Below are 14355 nucleotides of genomic sequence, written 5' to 3'. Positions count from 1 at the left end.
ATTATTCTGGCATTTGGCAAATATATATATAATTTTGGTTCCTAATTGACTTAAGAGGAAACGTTTATTCTAATTTCATGTCAGATAGTGAGAAAAACCTGCAGATGTGTCTTTATAGAGAGCGGAGGGGAAAACCTGCAGATGTGTCTTTATAGAGAGCGGAGGGGAAAACCTGCAGATGTGTCTTTATAGAGAGCGGAGGGGAAAACCTGCAGATGTGTCTTTATAGAGAGCGGAGGGGAAAACCTGCAGATGTGTCTTTATAGAGAGCGGAGGGGAAAACCTGCAGATGTGTCTTTATAGAGAGCGGAGGGGAAAACGTGCAGATGTGTCTTATAGAGAGCGGAGGGGAAAACCTGCAGATGTGTCTTTATAGAGAGCGGAGGGGAAAAACCTGCAGATGTGTCTTTATAGAGAGCGGAGGGGAAAACCTGCAGATGTGTCTTTATAGAGAGCGGAGGGGAAAACCTGCAGATGTGTCTTTATAGAGAGCGGAGGGGAAAACCTGCAGATGTGTCTTATAGAGAGCAGAGGGGAAAACCTGCAGATGTGTCTATATAGAGAGCGGAGGGGAAAACCTGCAGATGTGTCTTTATAGAGAGCGGAGGGGAAAAACCTGCAGATGTGTCTTATAGAGAGTGGAGGGAAACTTCTGGTTTCCGCTGTATATGGGAGCCTAGTTCCAGCGATTCTCTTGGCAGATTGATGAAGTAAGGCTATGTGCGCACGTTGCGTACATTCACTGCAGAAATTTCTGCAGCGATCTGAAGAGCACATGTGCGCTTTAAATCGCTGCAGAAATGTCCGTAGTGAATAAAAAAAAAAAAAAAAAGCCAATTCCATGCGCTCTGCCTGCAGCTCCTGCCATAGACTGAGCAGGAGCTGCAGGCAAAGCGCACGGAAGAAGTGACATGTCACTTCTTTTTACGCAGCGCTTCGGCAGTAGCCGAAGCGCTGCGCTCTAAAACGCCACGTGCGCACGGCCCCTGCACAATCTCCATAGACTGTGCAGTCGACGCAGGACGCATGCAGTTACGCTGCGCTACAAAGCACAGCGTAACTGCATGTATTTACGCAACGTGCGCACATAGCCTTATACTGTATATTTGCGATCTGGCTCATGTTATAACCTCAAGTTTGGACCTTCAGAGCATAAACAGCAGTTGTACAGTCCCTTCCAAGCCAGAATCTCCTCTTACAGCGTTGCAGAGTTTCTGACCTTCTCGTGGCCAACAAATAATCTATTTTCAGGTTCACACATCTGATAAAGTGCAAGAACTTCCATTAATTCCAGCTTTTGGGAGTCCTGCTCACGGTTTGCCTTTTTATGCACGTGCTGTAAGGTAGTAGGTTGCCAGCGCCCGATCCACGGCAAGTGTTTTGTGCCCCATAACCCGTGTACCGTGCACACTCCCGAACGTTCCAGTTCTGTAACCCTAAAGGCCCCGTCACACACAGAGATAAATCTTTGGCAGATCTGTGGTTGCAGTGAAATCATGGCCATATTGTTCCATTTGTACACAGCCACAAACCTGGCACTGATTTTCCACAATTTCACTGCAACCACAGATCTGCCACAGATCTGCCACAGATCTGCCACAGATCTGCCACAGATCTGCCACAGATCTGCCACAGATCTATCTCTGTGTGTGACGGGGCCTTTATACAAATAGCGCATGCATTGTAATTTGAGGAAAATATTTATGGAATTATAGTTTGTGCCTCAGATCCTATTTTTTACTTGTGGTTAAAATTTTAAAAATAAAAAAAAAGTTACATTGTTTTGTTGGGGTTTTTTTTTGCTTTTTTACAACAGGTTTTTTTTTTTTAATTTAAATGCAACAAAAATATTTTTATCCTAACACTAAACCTAACCCTAAAGCGGGCTTTACACGCAACGACATTGCTAATGAGATGTCGTTGGGGGCACGGAATTCGGGACACACATCTGGCCTCGTTAGCGACGTTGTTGCATGTGAAATGCAGGAACGACCGTTAACGATCAAAATTACTCACCATATCGTTGATCGTTGACGCGTCGTTCCTTTGACAATTATCGTTGCTGTTGCAGGACGCAGGTTGTTCGTCGTTCCTGAGGCAGCACACATCACTACGTGTGACACTGCAGGAACAAGGAACAACATCGTACCTGCGGCCGCCTGCAATGAGGAAGGGAGGAGGTGGGCGGGATGTTCCGCCTGCTCATCTCCGCCCCTCCGCTTCTATTGGGCGGCCGCTTAGTGACGCCGAACGAACCGCCCTCTTAGAAAGGAGGCGGTTCGCCGGCCACAGCGACGTCGCTAGGCAGGTATGCGCGTGTGACGGGTGTAAGCGATGTTGTGCGCCACGGGCAGCGATTTCCCCGTGACGCACAAACGACGGGGGCGGGTACGCTCGCTAGCGATATCGCTGCCTGTAAAGCCCGCTTAAGTCTAAGGCTAGTTTCACACTTGCGCTATTTTGACGCAAACGGAATCCGTCACTAATGTAGTACAGTTCATTTATTTACAGTGGAAGCGCGACATCACGTGGACACAAGCGGGTACTGCATGACACACACACGCGCCATATTAACACGCTTCCACTGTAAATAAATGAACTGTACTACATTAGTGACGGATTCCGTTTGCGTCAAAATAGCGCAAGTGTGAAACTCGCATAACCCTAGCCCTCAGCTAATACCTATGTGTAAACTAACCTTAATCCACCTGTGTGTAATCTAGTCTCCGTATAAATGCCCCTGCTCTGTGATAGTCTCAGGGTTCTGTGTAAAGCACAGAGAGCATCATGAAGACCAAGGAACACAACAGGCAGGTCCGTGATACTGTTGTGGAGAAGTTTAAAGCCGGATTTTGTTACAAAAAGATTTCCACGACTTTAAAACATCCCAAGGAGCACTGTGCAAGCGATCATATTGAAATGGAAGGAGCATCATACCACTGCAAATCTACCAAGACCCGGCCGTCCATCCAAACTATCATCTCACACAAGGAGAAGACTGATCAGAGATGCAGCCAAGAGGCCCATGATCGCTCTGGATGATCTGCAGAGATCTACAGCTGAGGTGGGAGAATCTGTCCATAGGACAACAATCAGTCGTACACTGCACAAATCTGGCCTTTATGGAAGAGTGGCAAGGAGAAAGCCATTTCTCAAAGATATCCATAAAAAGTGTTGTTTAACGTTTGCCACAAGCCACCAAACATGTTGAATAAGGTGTTCTGCTCAGAGGAAACCAAAATCAAACTATTTGGGCACAATGCCAAACAATATGTTTGGCGTAAAAGCAACACCGCTCATCACCCTGAACACAGCATCCCCACTGTCAAACATGGTGGTGGCAGCATCACGGTTTGGGCCTGCTTTTCTTCAGCAGGAACAGGGAAGTTTGTTAAAATTGAAGGGAAGATGGATGGAGCCAAATACAGGACCATTCTTGAAGAAAACCTGTTGGAGTCTGCAAAAGACCTGAGACTGGGACGGAGATTTGTCTTCCAAGAAGACAATGATCCCAAACATAAAGCAAAATCTACAATGGAATGGTTCACAAATAAACATATCCAGGTGTTAGAATGGCCAAGTCACAGTCCAGACCTGAACCCAATCGAGAATCTGTGGAAAGAGCTGAAAACTGCTGTTCACAAACGCCTCCATCCAACCTCACTCAGCTCCAGCTGTTTACAAAGGAAGAATGGGCGAGAATTTCAGCCTCTCCATGTGCAAAACCGATAGACACATACCCCAAGAGACTGCCGCTGTAATCACAGCAAAAGGGGGCGCTACAAAGTATTAACTAACAGGGGATGAATAATATTGCACGCCCTAATTTTCAGTTTATTCTTTTTTATACAAGTTTAAAATAAGCAATAAATGTCATTGAACTTCACAATTGTGTCCACTTGTTGTTGATTCTTCACCAGAACATTAACATTTCTATCTTTATGTTTGAAACCTGAAATGTGGGAAAAGGTTGAAAAATTCAAGGGGGCTGAATACTTTTGCAAGGCACTGTAGATCCGACTGCAATGTGATTTTTTTGTAACTGAGCCCCTTTCCTCCATAATCTCCACCACCCAGGGTGAGAGCTGAGAAGCTATAATTGCATACACTGGTATAAGCAGACACAATGTGGAATCTTGGCAGGTGCCGCTCCACCTAGAAGTACAGGAGGTTTCTTCTAAAGCAGCAAAAAATTCATTAAAACTTCACCTAAGGAAACAAGTGCAAAACTGTTAAAAAGCCGCAAGCACAGGAGGTAGCCCCATCCCACACATAGCGAGAAATGATATCACCGCTGATATATATCATTTCAAGCCAAATTTTACACCATAAATATTAATAGCAACATCCACATTTTATAAAACAAGTGATAACATGAAAAGCTCTAATACAGCAAATGCCAATAGTAAATCAACAGAACCCAAGTGCGATAAGTATTATAGGTAACACAAACATCTAAAAGAGTGGAAATAAGCAAAATGTAACATATCAGTAAAAGAATAAAAGAAGCAGTGGAAAAATAATGGGGCAGCAAAAACAACCCATGTGTATCGCCGTCCTTGTCTGTGGCTTCCAAACATACCCCTGAGGAAATAACATACAGGGAAAGCGATACTCCTGACGAAGCCACATTCAGGAATGGCGAAACACCTAAGGAAGCCGCATACAGGGTCAGTTACACCACTGAGGGAACTGCATACAGTCACAGAGCAGAGATACCCCTGAAAAAGCTGCATACAGGGATGGTGACACCAATTAGAAAGCTACATACAGTGACGGTGACACCCCTGAGGAAACTGCAAACAGGGACAGCAACACTCCTGAAGAAGTTGCATGCAGTAGCAGAGATACCCCTATGGAAGCTGCATAAAGTGCTGGTGACATCACTGAGGAAGCCATATACTGTGGATGGTGACACCCCTGAGGAAACTACATACAGAGTACAGTGACACCCCTGAGAAAGCCACATACAGAGATGGCAACATCACTGAGGAAGCCACATTTAGAAATGGGGGCACCCCTGAGGAAGCTGCATACAGTGAAACTGACATCCCTGAGGAAGCCACATACAGGGACAGTGACACTCCTGAGGAAGCCGCATACAGCGAAACCTCTGAGGAAGCCACATACAGGGATGGTGACCCCACTGAGGAAGACGCATACAGGGACAGCAACACCTCTGGTAAAGCTGCATACAGGGACAGCGACACCCTATGGGAGCCACAACGAGGGGACGGTGACACCCCCGAGGAAGCCACATACAGGGACGGTGACACCACTGAGGAAGCCACATACAGGGATGACGACACCCAGAGAAAGCTGCATAGAGGTGCTGTGATTGCTAAAGAATACTACATACAAGAAAAAATACCCTGTTGACAAAAAAAGAAAAATTCATGTCACTTCTTTGAAACGGATCCTAATGAAATCTGCTCCAAATTTGGCAACGGCAAAGAATAATTCAGGGAAAAAGAAAACCTCTTCTAAAATGTATCAAAACCTCTTCAGGAAAATAGAAAAAAAACCTAAAAAAAAAATCCCTGAAGAAACATTTTTCCAAATTGGTTTTTGCTTGAAATTGAAAAACATTCAGATTTTGACCACCTCAAACCTCAGTGTGAACTTCGCCTAAACACTCTTAAAAAAAGCTTGGATTTTGGGGAAAAAAAATGTTTTTTTTGCAGTGATTTTTCCCAAATTTTTAAAAAAAAAATTGCTGCAAAATATGAATTGTAAATACATTGTCTGAACACAGCCTAACAGTAAAATTAAATAACCAGTCCACACTGCCATCCAGGGGCTAATAACACCAAGCAGAGCCTAAATAATACTGGGTGCAGCATAGTACCCCATAACACTGCTATATACCGTATTTAAAAATAAGTGTGTATATATATATATATATATATATATATATATATATATATATATATATATATATATATATATATTAGTCACATAGAGACCAAAAAATGCCATCTTACAATGTCCAGATGATAAAGACTCTGCTCTGTTCTTATGTTTCTCTTGGTGAGAAATGCTATATATTTGGGCACTTGCCACATACACAGCTTGCATTCATTGCTGAGTGACCATCTGAACATAATTTAGAGATTTGATCTGCTGCTCTCAAATTTCAGCTGCACTAATGCAAAAAGAAAAAAAAAAAGTTTAGGCACTTTGGGCAAACTTTACTCCCAGCCTTGGGGAAGTCTTCTGATTAGTCAGCATTGCACGCATGCGCAGATCACTCACCCTGGACACCGGTAGCACCCAGCCCAGTGTATGGGCTCAGATTACAGATCACTCCTCATCATTCCCATCTGCAGCCACAGCACAGGACCCTGCACTGAAACCTCTGCAGACATGGGGGCTCTGCTCAAAATCACCATTATTGGGGTGCTCCTGGCTGCTCTGGGGGAGAGGCTGGTGAAGTTTAGGTAGGTAATGACTGTTAAAAAGTTTTGGATCTTGCCCATTACTAGTAATGCTGGAGAATGGGAGGAGGGTGGAGGAGTCCTGTGAGACATTGTATCTTTTGTGTTCCCTGTTTCTCTGTGTTTATAAATTTTGTTATTTTTCGAAAACAAAAAAAAAGTAACCTTGTAGCAGCAGCAGCTCTCTGCTGGAGAAGACGGGTCTATAGTCACCTATCCTCCTCAGAAATGCAATACATATCTATAATATGTGTGTGTGTGTGTGTGTGTGTGTATATATATATATATATATAACATTTTGAGGATCTGTGGTTGAATCTGTGTCCTCCTGGCTTTTTCAAATGTGTGTGTATGTATGTATATATATATATATATATATATATATATATATATATATATATATATATATATATTACACACACACACATTTGTAAAAACCAGGAGGACACAGATTCAACCACAGATCCTCCCTCAAAATGTTATATATATATATATATATATTATATTATATAACCATTTTGAGGATCTGTGGTTGAATCTGTGTCCTCCTGGTTTTTACAAGTGTATATGTATGTTATATATAATATACATACATATATAATATACATACATATATAATATACGTACATACACACTTGTAAAAACCGGGAGGACACAGATCCTCCCTCAAAATGTTTTTTTTTTTAACCAGTATGCAGCTAACAGGATGTACAGGGGGAAGAGACCACTGCTGAGCCCCCTCCTAGATCCTCAATACAAAGCTTCTGAAAAGTGATCTATGATGGCTTTATTCCTTACATAAGCTTGGATTTGCTGGGAGTTGTAGTTCTGCAACAGCTTGGTATGAATATTCACGTGCAACTACAAGTCCCAGCAAAGCAAGTCTATAGTCTTTGCAGCTCTTTGTTTTGCAGTCTGGGACGTCTTCATATAGTCCTTTTTATAGACCAGCCTGTGACTCTCCAGATGTTGCAAACTCCCCCGTAAGTGATCTAATCTGGCTTCATTCCTTACATAATCTTGGATTTGCTGGGAATTGTAGTTCTGCAGCAGCTTGGAAACCTAAATGATATGAATACTCTTGTGCAGCTACAAGTCCCAGCAAAGCAAGTCTATAGTCTTTGCATCTCTTTGTTTTGCAGTCTGGGACTTTGAGTTCTCTTTATATAGTCCGGATGTTGTAAAACTTGAAAAATTCCTCTACCTATTATGGCTTCTTTTCTTGCATAAGCTGGGACTTGTAGTTCAACAACTACTGAAGAACCACAGACCAGGACACAGCTTGAGTTGATGTTTTGCAGGTCAGGTTGAGACTTGTAGTTCTGCTAGTCTTTGTACAATGTGTTGCCCCACCTTATATCTGACCACAAGGTGCACGGTTTGCCAGGAGCCGTTACCCGATGCACACCCTAGGGCGAGTATTTGCTGCACCTTGACTCTTGTTTTTGCACTCTGCAGAAGTTGTCCTCAAAGATCTGACATACAATTCACAGCACAGGATATTCCCGCTGGATCCACACTGAGGTCACTAATGCCTTTTGCAGATCAGGAAATCCTTTTTTTTTTTTTTCTCCTTTTAATCTTATGGCTGAAATGTGCATTGCAGAAACAAACAGCGCAGAATAAGGTGGTATACGGACCCTGAAGTGGCATCTGAGTCATCTCGGGTCCGTACAGTATTGATTATGGTCAGTGGCGTAACTAGAGTTCAATGGGCCCCAGTGCAAAATTTGGACCTGGTCCCTCCCCCATCCCCACATGTTGGTCAGATGTATGTATACATTTAGCATTCTAAGTCCTACAAGTTGGCTTCCCCCATCCTGGTATATATGTTCCTCTTCTGGGCACCTCCTAGTATATATGTTCCTCTTCTGGGCACCTCCTGGTTTATGCTGCCCCCCTCCTGGTATATGCTGCCCCCTTCCTGGTATATACTGTACTCACCAACTCCCTGGTTCCCATGTTGCGCAGTGTCCTCAATAGCCGGCCCACAGTTTTCATTGGCATCCGTGCTATGGCAAAGCCTGATGTTATTGTCACTGAAATGCCAATGAAGGCTGCTGACTTCTCTTTGCAGTGGACGGATCCGATGGGTCTCTGCACCGCAATGTATTATAGCTGGATGTGCGCCCTCAGACGCACATCCAGCAGGATCTGGGGCCGGTGGGCCCCCTGCACCCCCGGGCCAGGTTGAGGTCACGATTCCTGCGACCACCTTCGTTCCGTCCCTGATTATGGTGTAATTGTAGGTGAAGAGTTGGACAGACCAGTTATACTACATTAATATGGCACCAAATAGGACCCCAGCAGTGTGGCACATAGAGCAGGGAACTTTAGGTTTTGGCTATAAAGTGACTTTGGACTTGCTCATAAATCGGACACATCCAACAAAAAAAAACAGGGATTGGACTCAGACCAATGTTATTCAATGAGACAGTGCGTTTATTTTCTCCGCTGTATTTGGCATGCTGCGATTTGACTCTGAAAATGGTACAATTCGGGGGAAAAAAAAATGGGGTGTCACACGGACCATCAGAATGGCATATGTTTTTTACAGATACAATTCTAACAAATAAGAAACTCTGATTAATAGCTGCTGGGTAAAAAAAACTGATTGTACACAGATGACAAGCGAGAAAAAAAATCGTTCAACTTTTTTGGATGAGAATGGGACTTTTTTTTTTTTATGCGCACGTGTGACTGCAGCCTGTGGCTGTGACTCTGTTTGTGCTGCCAAAAATCACTGTGCTGCTGTGACCTTGGTACATGACACAGGTGAATGGAGGTTGCAAAGTCATCTGCAAGGTACAGCGACAAGCAAGAGGCCAAGAAGCCAACTTTTTGCAATTTGCTTATTGCATCACCTATAAGGTCACCACGCGGTCCCATTCACCGGCAATGGAGCGGCACTGTACGGTTGTTTGACCGCGTCACCTGTATTACAGCCAAGGTCACCACATAGCGCCAGACATATTCTTTATAGTCATTTATAGCTGGATAAAGATGATCAGGGTTTAGTATGCAGACCCCTCACTGTTCACAGCAGTACAGAGTATTTCAGAAATGGCGAAGTGATAAAGCAGACGGTAGTGAGTGAAAGGGTATAGGATCAAAGGAAAAGTCGCAGACTGGGTGTGACATACGGTCCCCAGCAGTACAGAGGACGTAGAGGTTGTCCACTACTTTAACATTGATGGTTTATACGTAGGACAGGTCATCAATGTCTGATCAGTCAAAGGCCGACACCCCACATCACCACCGATCAGCTGTGCTCAGTTCCAGTGGTGGCAGCAGGTGACCAGAAAAGCTCAGTTCTCCTCCTGTCACACTAGGTACGGGGAAGTACCAAGCGAAAGGGAAGGGAAACCCTGTGTCTAGGGAAGGGGGAGATGGTGACCTAACCTACCACTGGTTCCTGGGGTCCCTCACCACCCAGGATAGGTTTTGTACCTATGCGTTGAATCGGATACCTGACCCTAGGAATACCCAAGTGCTGGACCCTAAATATCGAAAGGGTGGGATGAGCTCTTCATCAACCCAACTAAACACTAGAAAAGACACAAGGAGGACACACAGGGGGAAAAAAAACCGCATGAACGACTTATCCACAGATCACACAGCTTTCTGTAACGATTCCATAGAGGAGTACAAGCCACCTGCTTGCACCCAGAGAATGATTAAACTGAAGAATATCACCAGCACCAGTCCAAGAAAGGAAGGGGTATTTAAGCACCAAATACTGCTGATGATCAGCAGCTGGGTGGAAGTTGAGCTCCTTCTGGGTACAAAAGGGAGAGGAATGAATCCAGCAGGAAAGCTACAATGAATACTGACAGCAGGAAGAATGGAAAGTCAGGGAGCATTCTGTGCAGCCAAACGCTGCGACCTTCTATGGCCAGAAGCCACATGACTGTCTGTCCCCGTGACACTGCCCCATCTTCTGATCGTGGTCAGGTACTGCACATCCGCCGCCAATTAAAATTAATAGGAGGCGGATGTGGAGTACCAGTTGGTGGGGCAGCTCCAGAACTAGGCATTGCTAGCTGCCTGCCGTCAGAGAACAGCGGATAGGCCGGGGTCCGATATCCCACACCCCTGCTGATTTCTCATTGATGACCTATCCTAAGAATAAGCCATCATTGTAAAAGTAGTGGACAACCCCTTTAAGGAGCAGATTGTGTTGATCTGGTGGGAGCCCAGAACTTGTCGACTTGTGATGGTGTTAGTAAGGACAGGGACCGAGGTCTGATGTGAGGAGGGGAATGGAAGCTATATCGTGATAGGAGCAGGGCCGTCTCCTGCAGCACAGAGTATTTCAGAGCTGAGATTGAGCTGGGCTTGGATGCAATAACTTGTCTTCTTGCACCATTACGTTATCATGGCCTTATGTGTGGAGGAAAAGCGTGCGACAGACAAACAGACAGACATGGTGTCTAGTTGCACAAGCGATTGGCACAAGGTTTAGACTTATTGGACGGTTTCTTTGCTCATGATCCGTTGTGAAATCTTTGTCCTGGCAGCAAATTAACAGAAAATAAAGGTACATGATGGACTCGCTGTCATGGTGAGACTAGTTGACCCACAGCACAGTATGGCGCCGGGGGCCACAGTATGGCGCCGGGGGCCACAGTATGGCGCCGGGGGCCACAGTATGGCACCGGGTCACATAGACTTTAATTTTCTAAACCATTAAAGCACACTCTTATCTTTGCCTGGAATGTGCTGGGGTTTTTTTTATTTTTTTTTTCCCCTCGAACGTCCCCGTGAATGAACCCGGATTTTGAATATTTTCTTAGTGTATGATATTACATAATTTTTATTTTTTTTTTTTGTTTTAGTTCAACAACAAAAAATGTTTTTGTTTTATTTTTAAAAACCCTCTTTATTTATTTACCGCCCATCGTTTTGTGTATACAGCTCCTCTGCAGACATGTGTGTTTCCGTTTTTACAGACTACAAGCAAACCTCGTGCAGTCTGATCCTGCCGTCTGTATTTCTCCTGTGCGTCTGATCCATCATTCTTTGTTTTACAAAATATGTCTGGTATGCTGGGAAAGGGAACCGCTCTGGAAATGTCCCAGGATGGTCCCGATTTTGAGTTTAGTTTGCAGTAGATTTAACCCTTCTGCTACCAATGAAAATGTAATATTTCAATTCTCTAGGGGATGACTCTGAGCCTTTGTCGGGTATAACAGGCAGTGTGTTGCTGATCACTGGGGACCAGCTCTTTGATCCTCAAAACACCAGTGTGCAGTTTCTACTGGCACGCACACACGGATATACAGTGTTATCCGAAAATAAGACAGGGTCTTATATTATATTTTTGCTTTGAAAGATGCGCTAGGGCTTATTTTCAGGGGAGGTCTTATATTTTCCCATAAACAACGAACCACATTTGTTCTTAAACAAAAAAAACCCCAATATTTATTGAAATCTAATTGTGTCATCACATTCTGGAATATCAGTATGTTGTGTTATCCTATTACTAGATCGGGTGCACACTTTCTTATCTGATCTGCTATTCTCAGGGTGCAGAACCGTCCTATAGTGGTGGGTACAGACCATATTTACAAAGGTTTAAATTACTTGCTTAAACTTATTCTCTATGTGCTGCTAAGTCTACCCATAAAGAAAGCAGACACCCCCCTAAAAGAATCGCACTTACCAGATCCCAAACAATTAGAGTTGGCAAGTGAATGGGCTCTCACATACAGATCTGCGTCGCTGTCAGGTCCCCCTGCGGTCTACAGAGATTGGCTCCCCCTAGTGACTGGAAGCAGTATCACTCATACAGAGTGATGCTGGTACCCGATCTGTGTGTGAGAGCTGCAGTGCAATATAGCTGTAATGGCAAGAGACCGGACAGCGGCGTAGATCTGTGTGTGAGAGCCCATCCACCATTGACACTTGCCAACTGTCATGTTTTGGGGTCTGGTAAGTTTTTCTTTGGGGGTGAGGAGGAGGAGGGGGCTGTCTGCTTTCTTTGAAGAGTCCTGCTGCATTATTTTACTTTTTTAGCTGCTTGCCTTATTCCATAAGGAAATGTCCCACAACTAGAGCTTATTTTTTGGAGTAGGGCTTATATTTTATACTCAAAGCCCCCCCCAAATCCTACTAGGGCTAATTTTTGGGAAAACAGGGTATTTCACGGACATACATCACTCTGTGCATTTGCTTCTGCCAGAGCTATGCATTTCCATGGTTTGGTGGGGTCTCAGATTCCAGACTCCCACCAATTTTATGCATGTTGAAACCCATATAATATATAAAATATTTTTGCATAGGCCCCTTCTAAAGGAGCAATGTGGATAAATATAAAGGTGAATGTAAAGAATCATCCTGGTAGAAAATGTGCAAAAATATGAAATGCTTATTATTTCCCCTTTCCCCTTTTGGTTTCTAGCCATCGGGTCCAGTTCTTCAGAGAGATCGATCCCATAGAGCTTCCGAATTGTCAGCTGATAAAGGGGATTGGTAAGTGGCTGCAAAATTCCCATTCACCTATAATATGAGATTTACGGTTAATGTATAGAGATGACCCTTTTTTCTCCAGGTTTGCATTATTTGTGCACCTTGATAACTTTTTGAGGGATTTTCCTTCTGCCTTAAAAAGAATCCACTTAAAAAGGCTGATCATGGCAGATACAGAAATCTACTATATACTTTATATTCCATATGGCCATCTTGCCTGAGATCATGTTATTTAGAGATTTGCTTTACAGCAGCCATATGGACCATAGGAGACAATAGACTGGAAATGTTCATTGACTTTAGTGGGCATGCTCTGTTGTCTGTGCAGAAGTCACTGCGCAGGGAGGAGGGAATAATCTGTCATGACTGCAGAGAAGTGATCGCTACAGAAGGTAGTAATGTTATAGGTGTAATCCATAATGTATAGGGTATAGGATATTTGGTAAGGAAGTTCTGCCCAATAACTAACTGCAGGGCAAGTAACAGTTAAAGGATTATTTCCATCCCCAAAATCCAATCTCACTATGTAATAGGTGTAATAATTTTAGCCAATACCTCCATTTAGAAAGGTAGTATAGTTTTTCTAAGTAACTATGTTGTTTATTTCATGTGCAGGACCTTGAGTAACCATGGTTACGACCAGTAGCAAACTATGACTGTGTGGTCGTAACCATGGATACCTAAGATCCTGCAATGCCCTGAACGTGAGGTAAGAGACATAGTGAATTAGAACTATACTACAGTTCTAATTGGAGGTATTTGGTAATAATAATAATTATTATTAGTAGTAGCAGCAGCAGCAAATACCTTCAATTAGAACTGTAGTATAGTTCTAATTCACTATGTCTCTTACCTCACGTTCAGGGCATTGCAGGACCTTAAGTATCCATGGTTACGACCACACATATAGTCATAGTTAGTTGCTAGTGTTCGTAACCATGGATACCCAAAGTCTTGCGATGCCCTGAAGGTGAGGTACGCGACATAGTGAATTAGAAAAAGTACACTACAATTCTAATTGGAGGTATTTGCTATTATAATATTATTATTATTAATAATAATAATAATAATAATATTATTACCTACTACATATTAGGATAGGATCTAAGATGAGAACAACCCTTTAAGTGTTGGGACTAGCCCACTATGGGAGGAGCTAGTCTACAGGGTAAGAGACAGTTTCCATCTAGAACATCAGACAGGACCCTAAGGGCAGCTTTGCACACTACGACATCGCAGGTGCGATGTCGGTGGGGTCAAATCGAAAGTGACGCACATCCGGCGTCACTTGCGATGTCGTAGTGTGTAAATCCTAGATGATACGATGAACGAGCGCAAAAGCGTCGTTATCGTATCATCGGTGCAGCCTCCGACATTTCCATAATGCCGGTGCAGCGACAGGTACGATGTTCCTCGTTCCTGCGGCAGCGCACATCGCTGTGTGTGA

The 14355-nt window shown here is 43.7% G+C and overlaps 1 protein-coding gene across 1 annotated transcript in view; it reads left to right on the top strand.

The window, feature by feature from the left end:
* Positions 1 to 6275: 6275 nt before the first annotated feature.
* LOC142244604 (serum paraoxonase/arylesterase 2-like) overlaps positions 6276 to 14355 on the top strand; it is a 29195-nt gene continuing 21115 nt past the window's right edge. Inside the window, exons 1-2 of the mRNA XM_075316860.1 lie at positions 6276 to 6440; positions 12841 to 12911. Coding sequence (XP_075172975.1) covers positions 6286 to 6440; positions 12841 to 12911 — 226 coding nt within the window. The 5' untranslated portion in view covers positions 6276 to 6285. The remainder of the gene's footprint in view (positions 6441 to 12840; positions 12912 to 14355) is intronic.

The sequence above is a fragment of the Anomaloglossus baeobatrachus genome, chromosome 6 (genome assembly GCF_048569485.1).
Source record: "Anomaloglossus baeobatrachus isolate aAnoBae1 chromosome 6, aAnoBae1.hap1, whole genome shotgun sequence".
Taxonomy (NCBI): domain Eukaryota; kingdom Metazoa; phylum Chordata; class Amphibia; order Anura; family Aromobatidae; genus Anomaloglossus; species Anomaloglossus baeobatrachus.
Note: the sequence above shows the minus strand (reverse complement) of the source record. Positions and strands in the feature narration are given on the sequence as shown.